The 14190-nt window shown below is 43.0% G+C and overlaps 2 protein-coding genes across 2 annotated transcripts; one reads left to right on the top strand and one right to left on the bottom strand.

Moving 5' to 3' along the window:
* Positions 1-499: 499 nt before the first annotated feature.
* Positions 500-2471, top strand: ift22 (intraflagellar transport 22 homolog (Chlamydomonas)). The gene is made up of 5 exons (XM_084326829.1): positions 500-831; positions 1014-1096; positions 1360-1449; positions 1621-1823; positions 2196-2471. Exons 1-5 carry the CDS (start codon positions 793-795, stop codon positions 2342-2344), a joined length of 564 nt encoding a protein of 187 aa, XP_084182955.1. The 5' UTR covers positions 500-792; the 3' UTR covers positions 2345-2471.
* A 157-nt stretch (positions 2472-2628) lies between these two features.
* Positions 2629-6256, bottom strand: LOC311238678 (ATP synthase subunit g, mitochondrial-like). Its single transcript, XM_084326831.1, has 3 exons — positions 6121-6256; positions 5545-5705; positions 2629-2828 (listed from the first exon to the last, which is right to left on the bottom strand). Exons 1-3 carry the CDS (start codon positions 6170-6172, stop codon positions 2730-2732), a joined length of 312 nt encoding a protein of 103 aa, XP_084182957.1. The 5' UTR covers positions 6173-6256; the 3' UTR covers positions 2629-2729.
* Between the last annotated feature and the right edge of the window lie 7934 nt (positions 6257-14190).

Genomic DNA, 14190 nt, shown 5'->3' with positions numbered 1-14190 from the left:
AGGGAATGGGCAAAGAAAGACACAGCTCGTCACGCGATTGGGCAAACGCGTCAGTGGCCAATCAGAGAGCGTCTGCCAGAAATGCGGCTAGGTTTAAAAATAACGCGTCAAGCCGATTTAAATAAGGTATTCTACTTCCGGACAGAAATCAGAAGGAAGGGTCATTACGTCACGGTGTAGCGCGTGAACGCACATTGATGCCAAAACGTTTTTTATTATATAAATGTATATACAGCTGACAGTTGTACGATCTCTCGTGATTGGCTAGTTATACGAACACATAGACGTTGATTTGACGGTTTATCTCACGGAGATAAAACTGGGAACGAGGTTAATTTGACAGACGCGGGACGCGTTATTATTTTCCCTAACGGAGTTGCACTTCCGCGTTCGGTTTGCGCGATCTGATTGGCCATGACGTTGCCAAGTAGGCGGCAACTTATACGATTGGCGTTGACAACAACCAATTAACAGAGAACGGTATGGAAACCATAGAGACGAAGAGGAAGTTTACAATACGCTGTACTTGTTAGCCATAGCTAGTTTACCACTTCTTAAATATTATACCAATATAATATCCTGCTGATGAGTGCAGTACTATATATATTGTTATATTCAACAACGTTACGTTTCTGTGCAGGTCGCTGAAGTGAGCAACATTTGCCAATCAACTAAAAGGGGACAGCAAGTGGTTTCACTTTCCAGATTAGCTGTGTTAGCTAGCTAAGCAGCAAATGTGACTGGTTTTGCGTTATTAAGAGGACTTTGCTGACGTTAGCGGTGGTACTTAGAATGTTCAAAACGAAAATACTTTTAATTGGACCCAGTGAGGTAAAGACAAATCTGATTCCAAAGCATGTGCCTTATCATCGTCAATTTGTGCTGATATTTGATAGCTGTCTTGACTTTGGAAATGGAGCCGTGAAAGACTCAATACTACTGTATGCCTGTGTCTTGTTTATTATTAAACTGGCCAACTAACATTGTGAGTGTTGCGACTTTGTATCTTTCAGAGTGGGAAAACGGTTCTTGCTAATTTCCTCTCTGACACAACGGAAACTGTGGGAGGAGAATACAGTCCTACTCAAGGGGTCAGGTACAGTAGTTAAAGTGGGCCACTGCAAGCTCTCCACTCAAATACCCATGTCACTGTGTGTCCCTAAAATCCTTATCCAACTCCTGATCCTAAAACAATCATTTGTATTGCCAATATTATCTTTGATAAATTGTAAGATAATGGACAAAGATGATCTTAGTTCCAAATGCCTTTTAGAGCATCTGCAGATGATCACAGATGGTCACCTGAGCTACGAAACTACCAAATGCTGACTAGGGTTTGTTTTCATACATGGTTTCAAGGATCTTGGAGTTTGAATCACACAACGATGGCAGTGGTGACAAATATTCAACTTGTGAGGTGGAACTCTGGGACTGCACGGGGGATTTCAAGTAAGATTATTACGTTTATTTCAAGTAAGAACAAATGATCAAACCTACTCAATACTGCGTCAGTCCAAACTGAAAGTACTGTAAGCCCTACATCTTGAATGTGGAGTAAAGTGTATCTCATTGCCAATCATTACAGTATCGGCAACAATTTATCTTCTTGTTCCGTCACAGGTTTGAAGCCTGCTGGCCAGCAATGATGAAGGATTCCAATGGTGTAGTGATGGTGTTTAATCCAGATGTTCCAAGTCAAATGAAAGAAATAGAGACGTGGCACTCCATGTTCATCTCGTCTCAGGGGTTACAGGACAGCCAGTGTCTCCTGATGGCTCACCACAAGCCTGGCAGTGGGGCAAATGAAGGGCAGCTGCCTTTAGGTATGTGTTAATAAGGATGATACAGAAACGGCTTATTGCTGTACATGACTTGCGCCTAAACAAATAGTCCACAATTCTCAAAAGCATATTTTTTCTGTCAAACTAAGTGTTTTCTCTGTCCACCCAATAAGCACTTGCACTGGGTTTTGGTTTGAAGCAGAACAGTTGAATGTTTTGTAAGGACTGCTTGCGGTAGTCAATGAAATGTGTTCCTAAAAATTCCAGGCTTCATATGGGGGAAAAAGCCAAAACACATGCTTTTTGGATCAACAGAAAGAACTCCCTAGTTTTTAGACAAGTCAGTCTGGCTTCTTGGACTAACACTATCCCTTTACCGTTGTGGCTTAACACATGTTCCTTGTTTTCACACAGCATCACATTTGAGCAGACTTCCACTTATTCACACCAATCTGGAGGAGGAGCCAGAGGATGTGAGGCAAGCATTCCGCAGATACTTGTCAAACATAGCAAATACACTGTCAGAGAGTAGAGAGCGGGAAGAGATGTCCATCATTACATAGCGGTGAAAGTTTGAAAATAACCTAGCTTAGTACCCAACAAAAGGTCAATAGTATCCATATGTATATTTAGGATTATTCTTAAGGATGATCTCTTGTGAGATATACATGTATAGATTCTTTCCCTATCAATTGTGCATCAACTTTTCAAACAGCAGCCTAACTGGTGCATCTGGTTGGCAAGTCATTTAGGTTACAGTGGTTTTGTACATTTGTTGATGTGCTTTTTGGCTGCAAATAAAATTAAAAACTAAGTGCCTGCCTAGTGATTGAATAATAATAAGTCGTTTTTAAATTATTGACATCCGTTTATTGAAACCCATGTTTTATACTGGAAGTTGAGCATACAATGCTCAGAAGTGCAAATAGTAAAAGAACAGTTTGAAATTTAAACAGCGTATCCAATAATTCCTCCTTTGCCGATGCACTCTCCAATGTAGAACCACATCAGCACCTCTGTAGCCACCAGTCCATTCTTTAGAGCATCCTGTGAAAACAAAATGGAATTAGCCAGTATTTAGATTTATTTCATAGCTGGGGCTTTCATTCAAACAATGTTTTTTATAAGTTAAGAGTGATACTAACTGTAGTCGCCTAAATGCCTAGTCTGGTAATTAAGAGTAATTTCAGTTAATAGAAAAGTATTTGACATGTATTTCATGGTGTTTAAATAGATAGATATTATTTACAGTACAAATGTTAAGCCAATTCATGTTTATTGGTAAGAATTATTTATTTGTTAGTTTGTTTCTTACGTGATATTTGGCTGATAGGCCGAGGGACTTTTAGTTTGACAGGATAACCGTGATGTCATTGATTACTGTCAGGTGCGGCAGGGTGACAGAATTAGTTTAGAAAGAAAATAACGCAGATTGTACCGGCGGTCAGGCCGAGTGATGAGGGAGTGGAGCCAGACAGCTTTTAGACCTCTCTCTCTCTCTCTGGATAACCGTTGTTAATCTCGCTCTATATATATATATATATATATATATATATAACTAGGAAACTTGAAAGTGTAACCCGAATTGGACATTAAATAGTTAATAGTACGTCGTGGTCGGTGGCTTTCTTGTGAGTCGATGTGGAACGGGAGATTCAAAGTTTGAGAGCGTCCAAAGCTTATGGCATCAACAAGTTTTGGAAACTACACTAACAATAGAGAGCAGATAGACACCAACCACTAGTAAATGATTCCATCATCCCGAACATTTTTACAATACATAGAACAGTATATATGGCAAAATCCCAAGTAAGTGGCATGCCCAGCGCAAAATACTAAGACAACCAAGCCACCATTCATCTAGTCAGCTTACTTCATGCAAACTACAAATGTTAATAGAAATCAATGCACTTTGTTTTACCCAAGTTGTTAAATAAATATACCAAATATTATATTGTTTAACTTGAATTGATTAAATGGTTGACATGTTCCTCTGAAGCGGGGACCGCTCTACTGCATTAGATTCTTCCCAATTTAGCTTAAGCATTTCAAATCGTATGGGCATTAGGCATATTAGCTATGTTTCTTAGGGCAAACAATATTTGTACTGAACACATTAGGCCTTAAAGATTAAAATAATAATAAATACAAGTTATTTGAGTCTTGCTTTTTTACATTGTAAGGAAGTAAAGAATAACCGTTAACCAATTCTGCTGGTCAGAAACCTTTGCTACCTTTAGCACAAACTAAAACTGTTTTAAAGTATTGTTGGCATTAAAAAAAGGGAATGCAGCGCATTTTAAGAATTCACATGGTCTTCCTGTGCCCCAGAACAGTTCAGTCAGTATTCTAAAGCTAGAAATCTAAGAGAAAACACTCCAATCAGTGACATCACTTGTATGTAAAATATGAGACTGCTCCATAGACAATGAATAGGGCTGTGACTTTGAGGCCATGTTTGTGTGAGCTTACACATTCTAGCATTGCTAGAAGGACTGAACCAGAATTAACCTTATTTGGGTGCAAGAGCTCAAACACTATAAAGTCATAGCCCCATTTTCTATGGAGCAGCAGATTGTACAAATACTGACTGAACTGCCGTGGGGCACACTATAGGAATAATGTGGTATGTGTGAATTCTAGGGATGGACTACGTTTCAATTGAACTTGAGTGGTTTGAGGGAACCCGATTACATTTTTTTTTTGGTTACCAATAATTACATCCAGCAAAAGTGATTGTTTTTGCCACTGAAACAGAAATAGTGCTCTGAAATCCTGCAAGGCGAGTTGTTCCAGGAAGACAACACTGGAAGCTGTGGAGCATGAGAGCGGAATTAGGATTCTATGGATAGTACGCCACACATTAGTGAAAAGTTTGTTGTGTTGGGGTAAAGCCCGCTTAGCGTTATCTAAAGCCCTTTTCAGACATGCACTCAGGACAATGTGCTGAGAATCGGGTGCAGGTATTGTTGCCATTTCTCCGTGTCAGATGTGTTCAGACACATATGGAAGTACTGTGCTTGGTTTAGGCGAGGCACCTAGGTTTAAGCGAGGGCTCAGTTTGTGCATTTCTGAATTCCAACAACATTTCACCCATTTTGCATAGCGTTCATATCACTATTGATACGAAAGATCTGATACGGAAGATCTGATATGGAGTGGTCATGGAGCCACTCCATGAGCTCTACTCAATCAAGAGTACTCGACCTGGGAAAACATTACCCATGCCCATCCCTAGTGAATTCTTAAAATGGTAATGGGTGGTGGCATTCATTCCCCATAGACATATCTTAATGTGATATTAATACCCTTTAATGTGGCTGCAATTAGAAACTGGCCCTGGTAAATGTCAAAATCCCCCCCCCCCCCTCTAATGTACATTTTCTTCTCCTTGTTTTCTATTTTTATGATGTTCTCTCTTTTACATAGTACTGTATATTTGTATACCTCTAAATGTTTTGATGAATTGAAAATGGAGGACCCCTATGTAAACAAGACGGAAGTCTTTTTCTGGTCTTCATCCTCTTAGCAGTTGTATTGAGCTGTACTGTATTGTACCCATTCTGCAATCCGTTAATAAAGTTATCAATCTGTATCTCCAGGTCAGTTTTATTTTGACCTTTGCATGACTGTTTTTCTAACGTTACACACACACACACACACACACACACACACTGTCCATTCACTCACTGACGAAATAATGATGCTACTTTTACATCGCATGCAAATGTGCCAGACGGTGACAAAACATGTCCACACTCACCTTGACTGTAGTTTGTCCAACGCGTCCCGACTGGAAGCTCTTCACGAGGCTCTTGGCGGCTTCGATGGCCTTAGGGATCTCCGAGGGAGTAGGAGGCACAAGCTCGACACGAGCGTAATGCCAGAAGGTCGCCAGCCGGGGTTTAGAGTAGGAGAAAGCCGCTGAAACATGGAATATGCGCAGTCATACACAAATAATGCATGGTTGGCTGATTGCTGGGTTCACGTAAGGTGGCGCGTTGGCAGACTGTCTGTAATAAAGTATAGACAGACTTTGAACCAAGTTCATAAGAGTAACGTACTGGCTTGGCAGTGGCACACATATATACAATCGGAATAAAATATTACAACGGGCATATCCTCAGTTTGTTGATTTTATTTATACGCTAACGTATTGTTAACGACTACTTTGCCATTTGGCCCTCATTAGCCAGTAAAACCTCGGCAAGTTAACGTAGTAGCTACGCTAACAATTACCAGTATGCAGCAGGGGACTAGGCCTCCAATGTTGCAATCTGTCCGTATTATTCACGCATACTTCATTTATGGTAAAAAATAATTTTTAACTTGTACTTACCGCCAATCAACGTGGGCACTTTGGCCACCAATTTCTGCGCCGCCTGTGCCATGCTGAAGACGGTTATTGTGGAATGACTTTGACAGGTGGGTTTATCTCCTGCCTGGTTATAGGGTCAGCGACAACAGGAAGGACATCAGTTTCTGTGCCTCCAACCTCTATCGCTGAAATATAGACGATTTGCCGCTAGCTCCCCCTGACGGGTAGTTGCTGTATGTTCTGGAGTCATAGATCGAATGTACTTTATTGACCCCGAGGGAAATTCAGCACCACATATCGTCCACAATGAAGATTCAGGTAGTCAAAAAAAATCTAAAAGAAGAATAAGAGTACACAGTCAGAGATATACATTCTAAAATATGTATATACATTCTAAAATATACAACCCAAAAATATACAGTAAAAATGTACAGTAAGCTGTCAAATGTAAAATGTGAAATGTGCAGGAAGACATACACTGTTAAAGCTGGCCATGAAGCTATAGCAGAAATCATTTCATAGGCTACTTGATTGTGAAAGTAATGTTCAAATACTATTTTTAACAAGTGCTAGTTTGTAAACTATGCTATGTATATCCTATTAAAAAATGCAACATGACATCTTGAGGTTGTGTGACAGCTTTATTATTTTGTTCTGAAATATCTATGAACATATATGCATACATACAAAAACCATAGTATTATTAGTATTATTATTATTAGTATTATTGTATGTATATAAAAATAATAATACATAATAAATAAAATGTCTATACTGCTACACTTGCATTATGGTACAAATGCACATTACTGAGGAATAATAAACACAGCACATAACTTCACACTTCCACCAGGCAAATTGAATGCAAAAAGAACCAAGCTGAATTGTGAAGAAATCTTGGAAAAGACAGACTTGGTGTGAATAATTGCCACAAAATATTGCTAAGTCATTCTTATTCAAACCTATAGTCCTGAGTGGTGATTTGGCTGGTACACCTTAAATGGATGCCACTGACCATCACAGTGGCCATTTTTATGTCATGTCTTATGTCATGCTCATTGCTCAGGTTGGGATTTCTTTCCACCCAGTTGTGAATATGTGAGAACTGGGGTCTGGAGCACAGCCCAATTGCTGAATACACGAGAGGAGATAGGAGCGGTTTCAAGGGTGTTTAATTGTCAAATTAGCAACACAGGAATTGGGGGGAATAGAACAGGGTTATGTTCTGTCTTGTGGCTGCCGTGGCGGCAGCGAGCGAGCAAGCGGTCATTGTGCTTGTCTTGGAAGCTGCTGGGCTGCAGCGGGAGAACAAGTGTTCCTCTAGTCGGGGACAGGAGACGTCCAGGAAGGGACGGTGGTCCTTTGGGGCACAGGAGAGAACAGGTTAGAGTAGGCAAATACAAGGTTGGAATCCAGCAGAGCTTCAGGCAGAGACGTTGTACCTGGGTAGTGGTAATTAATACCACGACAGCTTCTGGTCAGCGTCGAGGAGTAGAAGTAGTCCCCCCATCAGGGGAGGATTGAGTGCAGCTGTGGAGAGTGAGGTGCCTGACCGCGTGTGAATTAGGGGGATGGAGTGCAGCTGGGCGTATGAGGGTAAACGGAGGGGTGGATGGAGGAGAGGATGAGGAGGAGTGTGTAGTGGATGGAGAGGGGGATGAAGAGAGCGTGTGGAGGATGTGAGGGGAAAAGGAGGGGGAGTGAAGTATGCCCGTGCTGTGATTATGACAGAATATGGTCAATAGAATACAATGCTTAATGTTTGACTTTGTGCTAGAAGCACTATTAGAAGGAGATGACAACAGTATGTGTGTATCCCACAGATCTTTGCACCAATCACGTTCTTTTTATAACAAGGGTTTGTTATATTGAGCAGATGGAGCACTGTGGGAGTTTTGAATGGAGAAATTCGTAATGAGAAAATAATTAAATGTGATGTTATTTTATGTTGAGTAAAATTATAATCTGTTGCTGTATAGTGTCTTACTGTCTTGTAATATTGCTGTACAGTTTGTACATCAGAAGTATCATATTTAGACTTGGTCCCCAAAATGAATGTAAGTGAGGGCGGCGTGGCTCAGGGGTAGATCGGGTTGTCCAATGATCCAAGGGTTGGTGGTTCGAATCCCGCTCAAGCCCATGTCCATCCCACTGCCGTTGTGTCCTTGGGCAAGACACTTAACCTACTTGCCTCGTATGAATGTGTATGCATGTGAATGAATGTTGGTGGTGGTCGGAGGGGCCGTAGGCGTTGATTATTCGCCACGCTTCCGTGAGTCTGCCTCAGGGCAGCTCTGGCTGCAATTGTAGCTTACCACCACCTGTATGATTGTGTATGAACGAATAATGGACTCTGTGAAGCGCTCTGGGTCTCATGAAGAGCGCTATATAAATCCAAGTCATTATTATTATTATTATTATTATTGAATGAGGAGCCTGACACCTGGGAGGAATGGTGGTGTTGACAGCGGACAACAGGGACAGTAGTGGTCGCTATAGCCTACTTGTAGATGCACTTACATAGAGTAAAGCCTACTGAAACTTGAAGTTCTACTAAAGTGAAATATCCCTTGTTGTGGAATTATTCTAAGTCAAGTTGAGTCAAGTTGTAAAAATGAACATAGATTTATTTCTGTGATCACAGAAAAGTCCTCAGTTACAAATCAGAGACAAGTGTACACAAGCGTCTGACCAGGACATGAGAAAGAACCTTGGTCAGACTTACAATTAAATACATAACTGAACATGACGGGGCGGCCGGGTAGTACAGCGGACTAAGCGTCTGTCTACCACCGCAGAGACACTGGTATCGAATCCGGCTGTCAGCGGTGCCTCCGGCTTGGCTGGTCGTCATACTGACACAATTGGCAGTGTCAGCGGGAGGGAAGCCGGTGGGTGGTAATCTGGTAATTGTAAACAGCAACTCCTACAGGTCGGTCAGGGCGCCTGCACAGCGAGGGAGGGAAATGGTGAAGGTAGTGTGACCTCCCACGCGTTACACTTCACCAATGAGAGTCCGCGCTGTCAGGTGAAAAGAGGCTGCTGGCTGTCTCCTATATGTATCGGAGGAAGCATGTGATAGACTTCAGGGCTCCCTAGACCGACCAGTGGGGGGCACATGCGCGCAATGACCAGGAAGGGGAGGGGGGAATTGGCATAACGACTAAAATTGGGATGGGAGGAAAATACAGAAAAACAGGAGGAGAAAAAGTGGATAAAAAAAAAAAACTGAACATGACGTACATTAAGATGACAAGACAGGTCAACAAAATTTAGAAGAGAAAATAAAAAACAAAAGATGGGTCTAGGTAGGGGTTTGTCGTCCCTGACACAAGACTGGAGTCAAGATTAAACAAGAAAAGAACAAGATGTGATTTACTTGGAAATGTCTATCTAAGTCAAACTGTCCTGGCCCTTGAGGTTGTTTTAAGAACATCAGCCAGACTGTCGCCCTAGTGTCTTTGAGCGTTTATAGTTGACCCATATTAAACTAGTCTGTAAGATAATATGTATTTTAACACAGAGCTATGAAACATGTCCAATAAGCTGTACAAATGATGTAACATAAAACAATTACCATTACACCCTTTAAGCCACTGTTAGCCAATGATAATCTCCCATAGCATACCGATCACACACTGGTCCCATGAATTTATTTATAATCGAAAGCTTACTGTATTAAGATGCTAACTTCGTCTCCTTTCAACAGTACTTCGGTTTTGTGCAAGAGACCCACAAAGTTCATGTTTTCATGGGAAAGGCATGAATGAAATTTTTTGTGGCAGTTGTGTTGAACCATTGATCTACCTTTTTTTTAAGATTTTTTTTGGCGTTTTATCGCTTTATTTCTACTGGGCAGTCCAGTAGAGAGAGACAGAGGAGGAATGGGAGACAGAGTGGGGGGAAGACATTCGGCAAATAACGACGGGTTCGGGAGTCGAACCCGGGTCGGCCGTGTCGCGGCTGAGCGCGCTATGTGGTTCGCCACTGGGGCGCCCCCATTGATCTACCTTAAACTCATTATTACAGAAGTTATATTATTCATTTTAGATCATTTTAATATACAGTATTGTGCAAAAAACTTCAAGCTACAGTATTTATTTGGACAGTAAGTGTTTTTTTTGGCTATAAACAGTCAATACAAATAAACATCAATACAATAAAAATAAACAAGAATTGATTGTGTTTTCTAAAAGTTATTGATATCAACCCAAACATCTCCTCGAAGCACCCAGCCATTCCATTACAACAGCAGCACACCTGGTTCAGTTAAATACCTCATTATGTTAAACCAGTGTGCTGGGGGCGGATTTTAACAAGTCGAGAACATGGAATGACTGAGGTGCCCCGAGGAGACCCTCTCACGAGATAAATAACTTTTAATCAAATCTTTTTTATTTTCCTTTTTTTCAAAACAAACAAAACACAATACAATAATACCACAAAACACAAGATATCACAGGACAAAACTTCAATAATATTAACTGCAATAACAATCATTTGTATTTATTTTTTTATTAAAAAAAAAACACAAACACCACAAAAGACATTAGACATTTGCTCCCCCACCCAGGACTGCCGGACCCCCCAGGATCAACACCCCAACCCTGCACCGCCGTTATATGGTGGTCTTGACCTCCTCGGCTGCTGCGACCCACAGCTCAATGCTGGCCTGTCCCACTCCAATTATACGAGTAGTAGAGATTTCCATATAAATAACAAGATAAATAACTTGTTGGAAACTCTTTTCTTTCTATTGTATTAAAGGTGAGGTAGGCAATTTCAGATAAATGAACGAGAGTGAACTTGCATGTCCAGCAGGCTCTGCATCACTTCTCAAGCCCTTGTGCCCTTGTGCTATGCCAGGGGTTCTCAGACTTTTTTATACCACAACCCCATTTTATTTAGGATTATTTTTTGGGTCACAACCCGTAGTTTGAGAATCGCTGTGCTATATGCACACGCAACAATAGATCTTCCACAGACTGCCAGAGACACCAGCAGCTTTAAAGCACCTTTAAGTGTATGAGAGTAAAAAACCCAGTGATATTGCAACACTTAACTAACTAACTTACCTTCTAACAAATGGGATCAATTACAATGTCTTATACTATCATGCACTCTTCCTACTATACTAATATGTCTTTACTACTATGCACTCAACACGGCAGCACCTAAGTTTCAGCACTGTTTGATGAACATTGTTACTCATCTGAAAGAGTTGTACCCTTCCTGCTGACTTGTCGTGCAGAACTTGTAAATAGCTTTGGATAAAAGCGGCATTTAACAGTTAATTGTAAATTTTGACATGTGATGGGAGGGGGGGGGGGGGGGGGTTGAGGCCTAAAAGAGGACCCTTTGGCGTTCCATACTAATGGAACGGTGGTTATCCTATAACCCTACTGGCAAAGCGTCCTGCTTCGCCTATTGGACTTCACCTCGCGCCTAGTGCACCCACTGAAATATGTTCTCATGCACCTTTATATCCCCTGTATATAAACAGGTATACTCTGGTCGACCTGAACGAGCGTATACCCACCCGCTCGTCTAATGGAGGTAATAGCCAGGAGACATGCAGTCTTTGAAAGACATCTTCTCCAATAGCTTACGCTTGAGAGGTTTAAAAACACCCGAATAGCCTAACCAGGGCTAAATGGAGGTTCCGGTTTAAGGGACAAACGTTTTCAAGTTTTTTTAGTCGCCGTGCCAATCCCCCCCCTCCCCTACCTGGCTGCTGTATGCATGTTCTCCTATGAGTCGGTACAAGGGCATCCCGAAGCCGACCGCACGCTTCCTCCGATACGTGCGGCGACTGCCAGTGACGTCTTTTCACTTGGCAGCGAGGACTCTCATTGGTGAAGTGTAACGCGTGGGAGGGCACACTATCTCCACCAAGTCCTGCCCCCGCTGAGCAAGCGCCGAGACCTGACCTGTAGGCGTCGCTGTCCACAACGCCAGATTCCCACCCACCAGCTTCCCACCCCCTAATACTTCCAATTGTATTAGTATGAACAACCAGCCAAGCTGGTAGCAACACCGAAAGCAGCGCCACGGTGAAACTGTGACGACAGGTCTGCCCCATTATTTCCTCGTTGGAGTCTCTGGGCTACGTCTGATGAGACAAGCCCTCTCACATAAAGCCTCCTGGAAATGCAGAGGCCTTCAGGAGACGCCCTCCTTCCTATCTGTATCACATAAACGCTGTTATGCTGTCTGACAGACTAGGACGTGCCGGTTCCTTACAGCAGTGTCGTAACACCCGGAACCAAATGCACCGCCTTCCAATTTCCAATACGTTGATTGTAGGGAGGCAGAACAGGCCAACTACTCCCTACTGTATTGACCCGACACTTCAGCCCGTCTAGGGGGGGGGGGTCGGAGAAGACTGTCACGTGAGATGTGACACAGCCCAGTGGCCAAGGCCCCACATCGGTGATAAGGGTGTGTCTGTCCTAGTGAGAATGCTCCCCCCCGTCCCCGGGGACGAATCAGCGTCCCCGGGGGCGCTGAACCTCCCCGGGGGCGTGGTTCCTGGTGCGCGCCAGTGGGAGCGGGGGAGGCTTTTGTATCAACTTGCTGACACACACAACGTCGTTACTTGCTTGAATTTTGGGCAGATAAAACCACACAGCAACAACTGGACAATACCCACAAAAACGATATTTATGGGCAATTTGCGAGTTCAGACCTTAACCAAACAAGCATGTGGAGCCTCACAGCTGAGCTCAGTGGAAGAAAACATGAAGCCACGTTACAAAGCACAGCACTTCCCTGGCTCGCATTAGGCCTGGCCATTTTGTTTGCCATTGCTATGTCTATACATTGGTTTCTTGTTTGAATGCATTTATTTCTATTAGACCAGTGGTGCCCAACCAGTCGGCCGTGGTCGACCAGTAGATCAATGACATGCACTATAATTGCCACGAGCGATGGGATAATGTTAGCTGCTGAACAGGCTAAGCTAACTAGCGTTAGCCGTTAGCTTAGCGTTTGCCATTGCTATGTCTACTATACTTTCTTGTTCGAATGCATATATTTCTATAGACCAGTGGTGTCTCTAATGTTATCTAGATACTGATAGCTCCCGATATCATCAGTTTGGTGCTGGCTGGCTAACTAACGTGAGCTAACGTTAGCTGCTAGCCACAATGCTATACTGTTATACTGGCATATTCCATTCACGTTAGCATGTAAGCTAACAAAATCGGCGCCAATGAGACTAAACTCCGCTTTTGGTGTTCAATTGTGTTGATGTTAGTTTTGTTTCATCAACAAATGAGAGGCAGAACACACAGTGAATGTATCCGTTTTGTTTATTGCACGTTCTTTGCTGAAAAATAAGTGCTACAGTGGCTATACTAGACTAGTAATAGGCTAAGCTAACGAAGGGTTATGTATATAACCCAGTTCTATGAGTTAAATGGTGCGCTCAACACCTGTTCTGCACTGTTCTTCACTTCGTGCACGAGCACTGAATAAAAAATTTCACCATGTACCTTTACATCCCAACATCCGTCTGACCACACCCCCTTCCGCTTACCTTCATAAGCAGGTGTGTGGCCACCTACTCGCCTCCTTCCCAAACTTTCACCACAAGGCGAGATCAAGGGCCGCAGCGGCGTCCAGGTGCTGAGCGCACCATTTAACTCATAGAACTGGGTTATATACATAACCCTTTGTTCTATGTCGTTAATGGCTTGCTCAGCACCTGTTCTGCAACAGGGGCTGAGCGGGAGCCATAGCCCGACCAATGTACCCCGCTGAGGCCCCCCACAACCATCAGACCGGGGAGGACCGAGCCCCCCCGACCCTCCCTAATGGAGGATACCCCCCCTATTGGAGGTTCACGGGAGGGCGACGGATCCAACCGTGTGAAGAGGCACTCAAGCAACCCAACGCACAGGGTGAGCAAACCGTGGCTTGACCCCACGACTACACACACGCACAACCCGCATGCCACCCGGGAACGAACGAGGGAACAACCACATTACTGCCCCCAAAATCACGGGGTCAAGAGCAAACCCAACCCTGTGGCAAGGCCGTAGCAGCGGAGCGCGAAGGAAGACCCAGACCCACTGAAGGGACTGGATC

Source organism: Notolepis coatsorum, assembly GCF_963971535.1.
Source record: "Notolepis coatsorum genome assembly, chromosome: 13".
NCBI lineage: Eukaryota > Metazoa > Chordata > Actinopteri > Aulopiformes > Paralepididae > Notolepis > Notolepis coatsorum.
Note: the sequence above shows the minus strand (reverse complement) of the source record. Positions and strands in the feature narration are given on the sequence as shown.